The sequence below is a fragment of the Phodopus roborovskii genome, unplaced genomic scaffold, assembly GCF_943737965.1.
Source record: "Phodopus roborovskii unplaced genomic scaffold, PHOROB, whole genome shotgun sequence".
NCBI lineage: Eukaryota > Metazoa > Chordata > Mammalia > Rodentia > Cricetidae > Phodopus > Phodopus roborovskii.
This window is the reverse complement of record NW_026126540.1, coordinates 22381358-22396181: the sequence shown is the minus strand read 5'-3', so window position 1 is coordinate 22396181 and position 14824 is coordinate 22381358. Positions and strand designations below refer to the sequence as shown.

Here is a 14824-nt window from a genome sequence, read left to right as displayed (position 1 = left end):
TTTGGAGGCTGTCCTGGAACTCACTCTGTAGGCTGGTCTCAAAAATCACAGAGATCTGTCTGCCTTGATCTCCTGAGTGCTAGGATTAAAGGCGTGTACCACACTGCAAATCCCTATACTTTCTTTATCTTACATTACTACCCTAGCTAAACTTGCACTATATTGAGCAAGGATGGAGAAGTGAACACCCCTTTGCCTCCCTCCGGATCTTAGTGGCAATGTTTGATTTTTCTCTGTTAGGATGGGGATAGGTATATGATACTGATATGTGTTCCTTCATGTGGCTCTCAGGAAGAGATAAAACATTTTCTCAAAAGCCTTTCCACATCCACGGATCTGACTGTGCTTTCAATCTTTAGGTACATTTACATCACACATTATGTTTACTAATTTCCCTTTTTTGTTGTTGTTGTTGTTGGTTTTTCAAGACAAGGTTACTCTGTGTAACCCTGGTGTGTAACACCCCAGGCTATCCTGGAACTTACTTGGTAGAAAAGGCTGGCCTTGAACTCACAGAGATCTGTCTCCCCTGCCTCCCCAGTGCTGGGATTAAAGGGATGAGACACCACTGCACAGCTTATATTTATTGATTTGTATATGTTGAATCATCCCTGCAGCATTAAAATGTATCAAACACGATCATGCTAACATTATTATTTTAGACAAAGTCATAATATTTTGCCATAATTGGTCTAGAAATCTCTATCCATACTTGGCTGGCCCTTAACCCAAAGAGATCCACCTGCCACTAGCCTGTCTCAACAGAATTTCCATTTTGGGCATTCCCTAGTACATTCCCCTAACATGGCAGACTATATGGGTGTCAATCACCATTTTCTGTGTTCTATCCTCAGTTTTGTGTGTAAGTCTCACGAACTCAGGCTGGTCTTACATTGTTTCCTATCCTCCACCTTCTAAGTGGATGACAGGTATTGCAACTTCAGGGGTGAGGTTTTCTGGGGGGATTATTTTTGTTTTTTTAGTGTTTTGAGACAGAGTCTTACCACATAGCCTTGCTTGACTGGAATTCATCATTAAGTCCCCTAGTTGTGGGACTAAAGCATGTGCCAGCATGCCCAGCAAGGAAATTTATAAAGCATTTATGTATTGTGAACATTTGTTCATGTACTGATGAGCATATGACAGTCACAAAACTTATGGGAGTCACCTTCCACCCGGTAGATTCTGGGAAATGTAATCAATAATCAGGTTTGGCTGCCAAGTATTTTTACTTGCTGAACCCTTTTGTGAGTCCTCAGTTTAGAGACTTTTATTTTTACATGCATGGGTAATTTTACAGGTGTGACATTTACCATTTACAAGCATTGCCAACAAAGGCCAAAAGAAGGTGTGGGGAGTTTGAGGCAGTTGTGGCTGCAGGACTGCTGAGCATTGAACCTGAGGTTCCCAGTATTTGTTGTTGTCTTGTTTTTTTTCTCAAGACAGGGTATCCCTGTGTACTCTTGGCTGTCCTGGAATTCACTCTGTAGACCAGGATGGCCTGGAACTCAGAGGTCCTCCTGCCTCTGCCTCCTGAGTGCTAGGTTTAAAGCTGTGCACCACTACCCATCACCACCACCACTACTACCACCCCTGGAATCACTGTTTCTAATCACTGAACCATCTGTCCAACATCAGAATTCTAAGATTTTTTTAAAATTTATTATAGTGGAAAGTCACTTATCAAAAAGTACCTTCCAAATATTTTGAAATATTTTAGGTTTCCTTCACATTACCTTTTTTTAATTTTGGTTTTAGAGCTGAGACTAAAGGCATGTGCCACTATAGCCATCTTATCTTCCCAGTTTTACATACTGTCCCACAATTTATTCCTTTCTCAGAAAGTGCCATTCTCCATCAGGCATGCTGGTGCATACCCATAATTCCAGCATTCTAGGAAGCTAAGGCATGAGGACAGACTCATGTGTATGGCCAGCCAGGCCTACATATCAAGTTCCAGGCCTTCAAGGTCTCTAAAACACACACACAAAAAAAAAAGACACCAGGCTGGGTGATGAACGCCTATAATCTCAACATTCAGGAGGCAGAGACAGGAGGATCTCTCAGTTTGAGGCCAGGCTGGTCGACAGAGATAGTTCCACTATAGGCAACACTACATGGAGAGACACTGTCACCAAAAGACAAATTTAATTATAAGTATAACTAATATTAATCATCATCATTAAACTAATAACTAACAAAATAGCTATAATAATGAAAAATAGAAACAGAAACACTGCCTTTTTTACTTGAGAAAAACAGCACAAACTAAGCAAGAGAATCAAAGACAAAAGATACCACAACAAATACAGGAAAATTTAAATGTAATTGTTCTGTCAGCTCCATCACCATATCTGAGAATGAGAAATTAAATACCCATCACTCAGAACATCTCAGCAATTCAGAGTCATGGTGCTTACCTGGAAAGAACCCATGCAGACAGGACTAGAAGCCAGCTCCTCATCTACTGCATTTAACTTCTCCATGAAAGCGCTATCCCTGGTCTGCTTTGGCTTTGGAGGAGGTGGGGGCCCCATGGGCACTACCTCAGCACTGATGTGCCTAACAGCAGGTGTGGTGACTTTCTCAACCTGGTTAAAAAGGACACTGTGTTAGGAAGAAAGCAAGAGAGGGAAAGTCGGTCTTCGCATGCAGTCAATGTGGCCGTTTTCCTCTTTTCTAGATGGAGACAGGTAAATGGCCATTTCAACACACGGATCTAACTAGGTCTCATCCTACTTCAGCGAGACAAACAGAACACTACTTGGCTTTAAAGACAGTACTTAAAACATGGGTTGCACACATTTGACCCTTAACGGAACTCAGGAAACTTCTCTGACCATGACTTTAGCTCTTCATTCTCTCCAGTCCAAGAACTTTGAAAAGGTGACAACCCACCATTAACATTGGCAAATCCACCATTTATAAAAGAAGCCACTGCGCATATAAATGTCTAAAGTCTCCCTTGTCTGACGCTGGGTTACCTCTGACAACATGCCACTCTCCTCATCTGTCTCAGCCACTTCAGAAGACGCTCGCAGTCTGGATCTCTTCACTCCGCGTGGAGACGAAGCAGTGCTTTCAACATCACTTTCCAATAAGCTCTAAAACAAACCCAGTGCACGCTCACGTGTGTGCCCCAACCTCAGTCCGGAGCACGAAATGTCACAACAGAATAAGTCACAAAATAGCAGTCATTTGGGATTTGGGTTGCCAGGACAGCACAGCACTTGACTAGGTGTATGTGACCAAGCCTGACAACCTGACTTTCATTCCCAAGATCCTCATGGTGGAAGGTAAGGATCAAATCTTACCAGGGTGTCCTCTGATCTATACACGCAAATGGTGGCACACACACACAAACAACACACCCCACACACAGATGTATGCGTATATATACACACATCAATATATAGTTTACATAATAATTATGCCATAGAAAGAATATAATCATAACACACATTTTAGAAAGACAATGAATTTTCAATGACTTAATAGCCTAAGGAGGGAAAGATGGCAGGGATCATTTCTATAGCCTCATCTTCATTATAAACTATCAGAGGGATTAACAAAAAACAAAAACAAAAACAACAGAAGGAGAAAAAGAAGACCTCTTCTGAAAAAAGTGTTATTAACCAAACGTGAAGGCAAATAGCTTCATCCCCAGCATTCAGGTAGCAGAGGCAGGAGGATCTCTTTGAGTCTGAGGCTAGCCTGATCTACCCAGGGAATTCCAGGTCAAGCAGGGCCACACACTGAGATCTTTTCTCAAAAACTAAAACAAAATAGGAAAATAATGATACAGCTCAAAAACAAGACAAAGTATACCACAGTATGTAGACATGCATGTTTAAGTGAAAAAAACAGTAAATAACTACCAAGGCATCAAGGCGGGGAGGTTACACTCTGTTGGTGTCTAATACAGAGTCTAGAACATACTATGGATAAGCCTGAACTCCTGACCCTCCTAACTCCATTTCACAAGTGCTAAAATTATGCTGTATCTTTGTATTATATGTGTTCCACAAAACATAAGCCTAATTATTTAGGGAGTTTGAAGAGGAGAGAAACAACTCACAGCAAAGACATTAGTAGAAAAGAGAACCATCTCTATAGAATGGGTGACAATACCGAGTCACCAAATAAGACCATCCTTACCAAGCCCAGTTCTTTCCTTCATTAACAATGAACACTCACTAACCTCTTCAGCAGTCTCATCTTCCTCTTCTTCATCTGGCCGGTACTCTTCATCTGAGGAGTCATCTTCTTCTAGGTGAATATCCACAAACTGTGGAGGCTGCTTTAATGGAAATACAAAACACCGGGGTAGGAGGAAGATTGCTCAGCAGATAGAGGCACAAGCCCAATGACCAAGTTCAATCTCAGGACCAGTATGGTAGAAGGAAAGAACCAATACATGCTATGGCAGGTGCTCCCACCCCTCAACACACAAAATAAGTAAATAAATAAATAACAAAGAGAAAGAAGTGGAATGGGGGGGGGGGGAGCGGCTCAGTTGTTGAGAGCCCTGGCTGCTCTTCCAGAGGTCCTGAGTTCAATTCCCAGCACCCACATGATGGCTCTCAACCATCTATAATGAGATCTGGTGCCCTCTCCTGGCCTGCAGGGATACATGCAGACAGAAAACTGCATACATCATACATACACACATACACACACACACACACACATACACACACACACACATTTTTTTTTTTTTTTAAAGAAATGGAACAGGGCTGGAGAATAGAAAGCTCAGAGACAGATACATGCTCACCATTCATAAGGTTCTAGGTTCTGGTTGAAGCAAAGGACAGATGGGAGAGAGAAGGAGGGAAGAAGAAGAAGGAGGGAGAAGGGAGAGGAGGGAGCAGGGCAAGGAAGGGAAGGAAAGCACAAGTCACACACACTCACGTGCAGGATGTTCTGTACATTGACTGCTGTCAGACTGTGCTCCTTAGCACCATCCTCCAAGGTACAATGCAGCACGTCATCCAGTTTTAGGTCATGGGCCATTGTCCCTTGTTCTTGACCCTTTCCATCTCGTTTCCTCTTGGTACCTGTGGTGGATTGAAGGAAAATGCCCCACAAAGGGAGTGTCAGTATTAGGAGGTGCAGCCTTGCTCAAGAAGGTGTGGTCTTGTTAGAGGAAGTGTGTCACTGTGGAGGTGGGCTTTGAGGTCTCATATACGCTCAAGATACCACATTGTGAACCCCAAGATTGCATTATTTCCTAGGAAAACCTGCTTCTATTGGTAGTTTGCCTCACCCCTAGAATACACCTTTAATCCAAGAGCTTTCTGCTTTAACACTGTAAAAACAGTTAAACAAAATCAACCTTAGGTCAAAAGTCAAATCAACCAACCAGTTCATAGAAAATAACCACAAGCCGGGCGTTGGTTGCGCACGCCTTTAGTCCCAGCACTCGGGAGGCAGAGGCAGGTGGATCTCTGTGATTTCAAGGCCAGCCTTATCTACAGAGCAAGTTCCAGGACAGACAACAAGGCAATACAGAGAAACCCTGTCTTGGGAAAACAAAATAAAGGAAGGAAAGAAGGAAGGAAGGAAGGAAGGAAGGAAGGAAGGAAGGAAGGAAGGAAAGAAAAGGAAAATAACCACAAAAAGTAAGAGGAAGTCAGGAGGAAAAAGAGCTGCATAGGAAGTAGAAGGGAAGAACATCTGGTCAAAGGAGTTATATTTGAGATGGCATAAAAGAAAGCTCTTTCTGGGAAAATGGAGGAGCAGGAAGCAGCTGGCTGCTTTCTCTGCCTCTCTGAGCTTGCAGGTTTTCACCCAAGAATCTGGCTCCCAAGTCTTTATTGGTAATACAGAATGATAGAGACTTAGTTAAAAACAACACTAAACCTCTGAAAATATAAGTCATCCATCAAATGTTTTCCTTTATAAGAGTGCTATGGTCATGCTGTCTCTTTACAGCAATAGAAACCCTAACAAAGAGAGGAATACCCTTTTTGTTTCAGGTTTTTTCCTTTTATCACTTTCTTCATTCTCTTGTCTTTATGCAAATGAACCAAGAAGAAAGTCACCAGACTCTTCCAGAACTCCTTCTCTAGAAACTCTAGGAACTCTAGGAACTTCTCTAGGAACCCAAACCAACAGTGAAAGGAAACCAACATGCCTGTTGTCTTATTTGAAAACCACACACCATCATGTGACTATGGTGGTTTACTATGGAGGTGGTAATTGTACTACAGATCTGGTCATAATACATAACACTCAGCTGGGTGTGGTAGCGAACACCTTCAATGGCAGTGCTAGGGGGACAGACAGGTGGATCTCTGAGATCAAAGCCAGCCTAGTCTACATCATGAGTTACAGGATAACTAGGGCCACACAAAGAAACCCAGTCTCACACACATACAGAACAGAACAGAACAGAACAGAACAGAACAGAACAGAACAGAACAGAACAGAACAGAACAAAGGAAGGAAGAAGAAAAGAAAGAAAAGTGTGAAAGTTTCAGCAGTTTTTTTTGTTGGTTGGTTTTTGTTTTGTTTGATTCTTATGGCTGGAGAGATAGTTATGGATGCTGAAAAACAAACTCATATTTTTAGCTGTGAGCCTAGCCGTTAACAGCTGAGCCATCTCTCCAGCCCAAGTTTCAGCAGTTTTAATCTCAGCACTTTGGAGGCAGAGGGACACAGAAATCCGACCTTCTATTAACACTTAAAGGAGAAAGAAGGCAAATAATCAGAATCGGGAATGAAAGAATAGTCTTCAATACAGGTTTCACAGATATTTAAAAAGGTATCAAAGACAGCCCGAGGTGCAGCTAGGGAATAGAGCTCCTGCCAGAATGCTTGAATGCTTGATGTTCTGGGTTCAATCCTAACACTGGGAAAAGAAAAGACTATTATGAATAATTTTGTGTCAATCAACTTAAGTAAATTAACTGAAATAGAAACATCTTGAGAGACATCAACAGTCAAGCATCATGCAAGAAGAGCTAGACTGAGCTGTGGGTATGGCTCAGATGGTAGAGTTTCCCTAGAATGCAGGAAGCATTGGCTTAGTTTGCCAGAACCACATAAAGCAAGGGATGGTGACACACATCTGTAACGAGTACGGTTTTTTTCCTCCCGCCGCCTGGTCTTGTCCTGCCGCCACGCCAGCCCCAATTAACACACTGAGACTCTGTATTAGATACAATTTTGTTGGCCAGGTACTAGTTTATCGGCTAGCTCTGTCTTAAGTATTAACCCATTTCTGTTGATCTATGTATTTCTCTTACCGGGGAGCCGGCCGGCATACTGCTTTCTCCCGACTCTCCATCTTGGCTCTTCTCTCTACTTCCTATTTTCTCCTTGTCTCCTAGTCCCTCCTATCTTCCTTTCCTATTGGCCAACAGTGCTTTATTATTACCCAGTATGAGAAACATATATACAGAATGACATCTCCCATCACACATCTATAAGATCAACACAGGAGGTAGAAGCAGGGAATCATAAATATTATCCTCAGTTACAAACTAAGCACCAGTCCAGCCCAAGTTCCATGTAATCATTCTCAAAATACAAACAGAGATGGTGAAAGGAGAAAAAAGACTATCAAAAGCAGAGCAAGTTGACATACTTCCTACCCTGAAATGCCGAATGAGACTGTATCTGTTTTTAATAAACAGTAAGTAAACTCACTTTCAGCCAAGCCTGACAACCTGAGTGTACACACACACACACATACACACACACACACACACACACACACACACACACACCCCACAAATACTATTTTTCAAACAAGAGGGGAAGAGGGAAGGGAGGAAAGAGCAAGATGGATCAGTAAATGAAGGCATTTGTTGCAAAGCCTAATGACCTCATAAATAAAAATGTAGCAAAAAAATTTTAAATGATAGAGAAAAAAGAAGAGAAGTGAAGAGAAAAGAGATCATTGAAAACTATTATCAGTCAGGCAATGGTGGAAGGTACTATGTACACCAGGCTGGCCTCAGACTCACAGGGATCTTAACTCTGCCGCCTGAGTGCTAGGAATAAAGGACTGCCACACCATGCATGCCAAGCTCTGTATTTTTTTTCTCCAAAGCCAGGTCTCATGTAACCCAGACTAACCTCAAAGTCACTATATAACCAAAGAACTCCACCCCCATGTGGAGAGCTTCCAGGCATGGGTCACCTCACCCACACTTTCCCTTGTCTTGAGTCTTGCAATGTACTCCTGACTGACCTCTAACTTACAGCAATCTTCCTATATCAGTCTCCTGAGTGCCTGGATTACAGGCAAACACCACAAATGCCCAGCTTACAATCAGAGGCTGCTGAGGTGGCTCAAAGGTTAAGAGCACTGGTTGCTCTTCTAAAGGTCCTGAGTTCAATTCCCAGCAACCACATGGTGGTTCACAACCATCTGTAATGACATTTGGTGCCCACTTCTGGCCTGCAGGCAGAACACTATATGTGATAAAAATAAATAAATCTTAAAAAAAAAAATTTAAAAAAAAATTCCAAATGTCCTTTGCTTTATAAATATCCTGGGAGTGTAATGACCATAACTTTAGCCCTCAGAAGTCAGAGACAGGAGCCATTTGCTGAAGGCCCAACAGGCCTGAGAAACAAATTCCAGACCACCCTGAGCTTCAGTGGAAGACCTCCAAAAGCAACTTTTTTAAAAAGAGAGAGAAAAATCAACAGGAGGCCAGGGCTGTGATGCAAACGGCATGCCTAGTATGTGCAAGCCCCTTAGATCAATCTCTGACACTGCAAACAAAGTAAGAGACAGGTTAGCTTTGTTTACCTATTAATAGAGTTACCTACTAGAAAATTTACAATACCTAAGTATAGAAATTAATGCTCTTTACAAATGAAACCTGATCTGCCACTTGAATGACCTTTTCCTAATTCTTCTGAGATACCATGTCGCCATCCTCCTCTGTCTCTACATCTCTACATAAACTGTTCCTAGCCAAGGGGTATATAGCACAACTCTGTCAAACTGAAGCCTTCAGAGTCTTTAGTCCAAAGAATACTTCACCTCTGGAAAGCCTGTCTCAATGTCCAAACAATAGTCTTCCGTTAAGCTGCTACCCTCATCCACATAGCCAGCTTTATAAAGAATCAACAGAGCATTCATAGTTCCTCTCTCCAGATAAGCAGAATAAAGCTTCAAAGGGAAAAGGTGAGGGAAAAGATACAGACATGACTCAGAAATTAAGAGCAATAGTAGCTCTTCAAGAGAACCCAGGTTTGATAGGTGGCACCCACATGGGGGCTCAAAACCATCCCTAATACAATATTAGTTCCAAAGGCTCTGACACTCTCCTTGGAGCCTCACACACATACATACACACACATGCATCCAAAAACACATACACACCAATGTTTTAATTGGGGGAAGGGTAATAGAAGAGAATGGAGAGAGATGGAGAGAAAAGGAAAATCTGGACCCACTCATAAGATTCACCGTATTTAATGAAAAGAACAGTTCCAGGAGCAAGTCCACCCCAGAGAAATTTGCCTTCTCTGTAAAGGCACCACATAGAGCAAAGACAAACCAGGAGTGGCAGCCCACACCTGAGGCAGGTGGATCTATGTTAGTTCAGGACCAGCCTGCTCTGTAGTGAGTTCCAGGACAGCCAGAGCTATGTAGAGAGAACCTGTCTCACAAAGAGAAAAAGAAACAAAGTGGCACAGGTTACCTACCTGTCCCTTACTTATCTGAAAAGCTTGGGACCAATAGAAAGATGTACATTCATTAGATATCTTGAGATGGGACCCACACTTAAACAGGCAACTCATTTGCTTCTCATAGATAGCCCTTTTGTCATCTGAAGACAATCTCATGCAAGGTTTGAAGGCCTGCATTCAGACACAGCCCCTCACCTCAGGTCAGGTGTGGGATTGTTCACTTAGAGCATCATGGTAGTACTCCAAAAGTTAAGTGTACAGCATTTTAGAGTGCAGAGCTTCAATTCAGAGATGCTCAACCTACACAGGAGAGGAAAGAGCAACCGAGACCTTTCCCCCTTACCTCCTTCTGCCTTGGCTTCTTCATCCAGCTCTCCTGAAGGAGGTTCCTCTACAACAGGATGATCCCCTAGGTCTTCTCTGGTAACCAGCAAAGGCGGGAAGACAATTTCCTTCCCTTTCCTTGAGGCCGCGGCCTGGTGTCTCTCTTTATCGACTTGTATAGCCAGGGAATGAGAAGACTCGGAGGAAGGAAGGTCACTTTCCTGAGAGATGGCTACATCGACAGCCTCCAAAACTGGTAAGTTTCCATGCTGGGTGAGCACCTGAGGACGTAGAGACGGACCCTCCAAGCTGAGCTGATCTGCGATATCATGAGAGGAGTCCACCTCAGGACACACTGTACTCTCACGATGCTGACCCCAGGACAGCGGCTCTGACCCCAAGTCTTTCAGCTGCACGGATTCCGGCTTCACAGCTGGCTCTAAGTCTAAGTCATCTCCCTCCTGGTCATCCTGCTGGTGCGCAGACTCCGTCACTGCAGCTCTTCTCTTTTTACAGGGCAACATCGTACAAGTCCCACTTCTGGTCCATCCTGAAAGGGTACAAGACAAGTGCTTATCACCTCAGTAGTAGTAACAGGAATAGCTGGGTGCTGGTGCCGATGGTGGGGCCGGTGGTGGTGGTGGTGGTGCACTCCATTAATGCCAGCACTCACAAGGAGGAGGCAGGCAGATCTGTGACTTGAGGACAGGCTTCAGAGCTACAGAGAAACCCTGAGGTGGGGTGGGAGGGAATAACAGTAATACCATTTGATGAGTTTTCATCTCATGATCCTCAAGCTCACTCATGAACATAGTATTTGACACCAAATGCCTAGGATTTTAGGAGAGGATGAGAAACTAGCTCAATTCAAATTCAATATGCTACCTCCACTAAGAGTTACCTTAATCTCTGAAACTACTGTACCTCAGGCTTGCTGGGATGGTACAGGCCTCTCTTTCCAGCCTAGGAAGACATGCCGTTGTATCTCTGTGACTTCAAAGCCAACCTGGTCTACAAAGTAAGTTCTACGCCAGCCTGGACCTGACCACTTGCACTCAGTCAAATGCCCACAGACAGACATGTCATCCAAAAAGTAAAAAGTAAATCTTACAATGTCACGTTGTCACTTTTGTAACATCTTGTTCTTCATCCTCAAAGGCAAGGATATGTACTCAGTTGAGAAAAAGGAACCCTTAACAGGTGTCTCCAGGGTCCAACACTATGTGGGTATCGTAGACACTCACTGACCATTCCCTGACAGGTGACCGAATGAAGGACTTGCACACCGCTGTGCCGCACTGGGACCCAGCAAGGAGCGTTTACATCGGTCCTGGACGGTGGCTTCTAACTTGCTATCTAATCTGTGATAAGAAGGAGGTCCAAGAACAGAATAAGTCACTGCCAACCTTCAAGTCTGAAGACCACTCGACAGTACTAGAGGAAACTTACTCCTGGCAGGCTTAAAAATAGTGTTCGCTCCGACTCAGATCAGAAGTAGATCTATAAAGCCAACCTTAAGCCTCCACAATTCACGTTCTCAGGGGCAGTAAGGGAGGCCCTCACCATTAACAGCCCAGAGAAGATAAGTTGATCCTGCCAGGGAGGCTGGTAAATGACCAAGAGGAGGAGCGGGAATCACCTAGGCGATTCCTTTAGTTCACAGATGACTTCATGAGGTTCAGGGAGGGGGGAGGAGAAAGAGCGCGGGGAGAGGGCAGCAGCCAGGCGCTGTGCTGTCAGAACTGTGCGGGGATCGCTCCAAGGGCTTCAAACAACAGTAGCTCGAGAGTCGGCTCCTTGGAGACCAGTAGGTTCATCAACGACGTGAATGAACGCCAATCCAGCCGTACTGCACCCCTTGGGGGTGGGGGTGTCGGCGTCCGGAAAACCTTTCAGAGGGAGTCCTAGCTGCGCTCGACACCGGCCCAAGTCCGCACCACCACTCACAGCCCGGCTACCCAATCCCCTTCACGCACCGCGCACCCAGCCTCGGAGCGGACGCCCCTCATCCTGGGCAGCCTCCGCCCCGGAGCCCCACGTCTAACGTGCCTCTTCCCGCCCCACACAACACTACCAAGTACCCTCGGACGCCGGCCTGATCCCGCGGAAACCCCGCTTCTGCACCAGCGGAAGTACGGCAACGGCACTGTCTGACGTGCGCGCCCCCGAGGCGCGTACACTGGACGTCAAGGAGCATGCGCGAAGAGGAAGACGCCATCTTCCTTTTGGGCTTCCTGAAGCCACAGGGCTAAGACGTCAGTTAAGGGGAAAAGTTAACTGTGTCTGACAGCTACAAGGCTGGTAAGCAGGTGCTGATAACTAGGCAGGCAGGCACAGGGGCACGCAGGCAGGCAGGCAGGCAAGCAGGTAGGTAACAAAAGCTGTAATTTGGTAAAGTGCTTACCTCGAATGCTGGAAACTCTTTGAGTTCAAATCCCAAAGCTAAATAAACCCAGTTTGGTGGGGCACGCCTGTAATGGCAGCACTTCGGGCGTGGGGACAGAAAGATCAAGCGTTCGAAGCTATTCTCAGCACAAATCCCGCTGTCTCTGTCTTGTCTATAAATAAATACACGAAATGCACTTCCCTGCCCTGTGTAGTGGCCCACGCCTTTAATCCCAGCACTCAGGAGGAACATGCAAGCACAACTCCAGAGTTCGAGGCCAGCCTGGTCTACAGGGAAAGTTGGAGGACTGCCAGGGATACACAGATAAACCCTGTCTCCAAATTTTAAAAGAAGAGGGGGGAGGGGAAGGAAGGAAAAAAAAAATGAAGGAAAGGCACTTCCTAGCTTTCTCTAAGTATAGCTAAACATCCAACTCAAACCTGGGGTGGGAATCCATACTTTAAGTTGACATATGATCACCCTACCCACAAAATACCTGGAACAAAGGAAGAAGAGGAGAATCCCTAAAATTCAGAAAGATGCTCTTCGATACAAAAAGCAAAGGTAGTCTTGAGCTCAAGGTAGGGCAATCGTTCATATCTACATAATACTTTCACTGTGCAAAATGTTCTCACATTGTCTCTAGGTGATTTGGTCTCCACGAAAAATCCTGTGGACCATTGGATGTTTTTATCACATTTTTTCAGTTGGCAGACTCTGGCCTGCTGGGTAGATGAGCTCACAAAAGTACCCAGTCATGAATAAGAGTCAGGTATTCCAATCCCAGTTTCTCAGCATTGACCCAGTGCTCAGTAAAGTGCACCAAGCTTGGGGGGATTTTTGTGGTTTTCGTATTTTGCTTTGTTTGTTTTATTGGTTTTCTTTGGTTTGGTTTTGATTTGGTTTTGGTTTTGTTTTTGCCCGGTGCTGGGATTGAAATCACACCGCCCAATGTTAGATCTTTTGGTGGTGGTGTGCTTCTTTGAGACAGGGTACAGCTCGCTATAAGCCCCAGACTGGCCTGAAACTCAGTGTCGACCTGCTTCTGCCCAGGTTTGATCTTTAACCGGTCTCTGAAGTTTAAGTTTACATAATTGCCTTTAATGTTTCAGGAATGCATTTAACAATAGCAATCAGTAGTGGAACAATAGAATTTTGTTTTTCACAGCTTCTGGAACCCAGTATGTTCCTCTTCCACGTGTATAAACCCAGGCAACTCTAGAGTCACAGCTGCAGAAGACGCTAAAGCAATTGTCTTCCTGCCCTTCTGTGTTTGGAAATGTAGCCAAGGCTGTCCTTGACTCTCCTGCCTCACCCACTCGAGCGCCACAGTCACAGGAATATGACACTGAAGAAGCAAAACACCTCCACTTCTCACTGGGCTTTGAAATTCTAGCCCCAGCGCCCACAGCCTGTGAGTGGGCGGAGCCTCATCCTCGGGAAAACTCGGCGGTGGGAGGAATCTCCTCTCGAACAGCTTCCGGAACATTTCGTTTCGGGCAGAGGCGGAGTCTTCTGCCGAGGGCCCTTCGGAAAGAGGCGGAGCCTATCTCGCATCAGGACCAGTCTGACTGCACCTGCATCCTTAGCTCACAGCATCTCAGGAGCATCTAAGAGGAAAGCGCAGCTAGCAACCAGGGGCCGACTGTCGCAGGGGCAGTCTGCCAGGCACCTTCCCCTCCCCTGATCTGGAGGTCTACAGCCGCGGCCTCGGTACCGACCGAGATTCCCAAAGTTGTCTGACCTCTGCTAGAGTGTTGCTATCAACAGCTTCTGATTACAACATGGCCGAGATCACAAATATACGCCCCAGCTTTGGTAAGTAGAGTCTGACAAACTCATTTCCAGGCCATCAGTGCGGCGCAAAGCCAGGTAGCTGAGGAATGGGCGGAGAGTGAAGTCCAGATGGGAGCCTCTAAATGCCAGCTCTGCTAGAATAGAGCCTGAGGTGGTGAGTGACTAGAAGGCAGACAGTGGATAGCGCCTGGGTCTCAGCTTTGGGCTGCAGGGGTGGCAAGGCCAGCCTGTCACCGAGGGTAGACTGGCCCGGGATGCTAAATCCTTGACCGTAAACCCTTCATGGTGCACTGTCAGCAGGGCTGGAGGTGAGAAATGGCAAGCATGCAGAGGATGTGAACCCCTCCTTCTGGAGGAACAGAGGTGGGGTAGGCCGAGCCCTCCCCCTTGGGGCACGCAGGGCGGTGCCCCTTCCTCCCCCTCCTACTTCTGAGGGCTGCAGGAGAGGGAAGCAGCAAGGGGGATGGGGCCACAAGATGGCAGCGAGGAGACTATGGGCTGTGTGGCTGGCAGCCAAGGGAGGCGGAGGCCTCCAGGGAAAGAAGGGTGCGGGGGTGGGGAGCAAAAGGGAAGCCACTCCTTATGCCGGTCAGAGGGTTGCTAGGGCTGGGATAAAATGTTGGCCCTGCAAGCTTCGTTCTGCACCGTAATGGTTAG

The 14824-nt window shown here is 45.5% G+C and overlaps 2 protein-coding genes across 29 annotated transcripts in view; one reads left to right on the top strand and one right to left on the bottom strand.

Annotated features, from left to right (window-relative positions):
* The window catches only part of LOC127232582 (GON-4-like protein), a 117379-nt gene extending 105202 nt beyond the window's left edge, over window positions 1-12177 (bottom strand). For 6 of the 28 annotated variants that reach the window (XM_051198685.1, XM_051198695.1, XM_051198696.1 and 3 more), the window contains exons 1-2: window positions 11961-12126; window positions 10004-10534 (exon numbers count right to left, since the gene is read on the bottom strand). In XM_051198685.1, coding sequence (XP_051054642.1) covers window positions 10004-10508 — 505 coding nt within the window. In that variant the 5' untranslated portion in view covers window positions 10509-10534; window positions 11961-12126. Of the gene's footprint in view, window positions 1-2420; window positions 2592-2984; window positions 3105-4201; window positions 4301-4932; window positions 5061-10003; window positions 10535-11623; window positions 11775-11960 lie in introns of those variants that run through there. The other 22 variants (XM_051198698.1, XM_051198699.1, XM_051198710.1 and 19 more) reach the window with 17 other exon arrangements.
* Window positions 1-14824, top strand: part of Syt11 (synaptotagmin 11) — an 84412-nt gene that overhangs the window by 39293 nt on the left and 30295 nt on the right.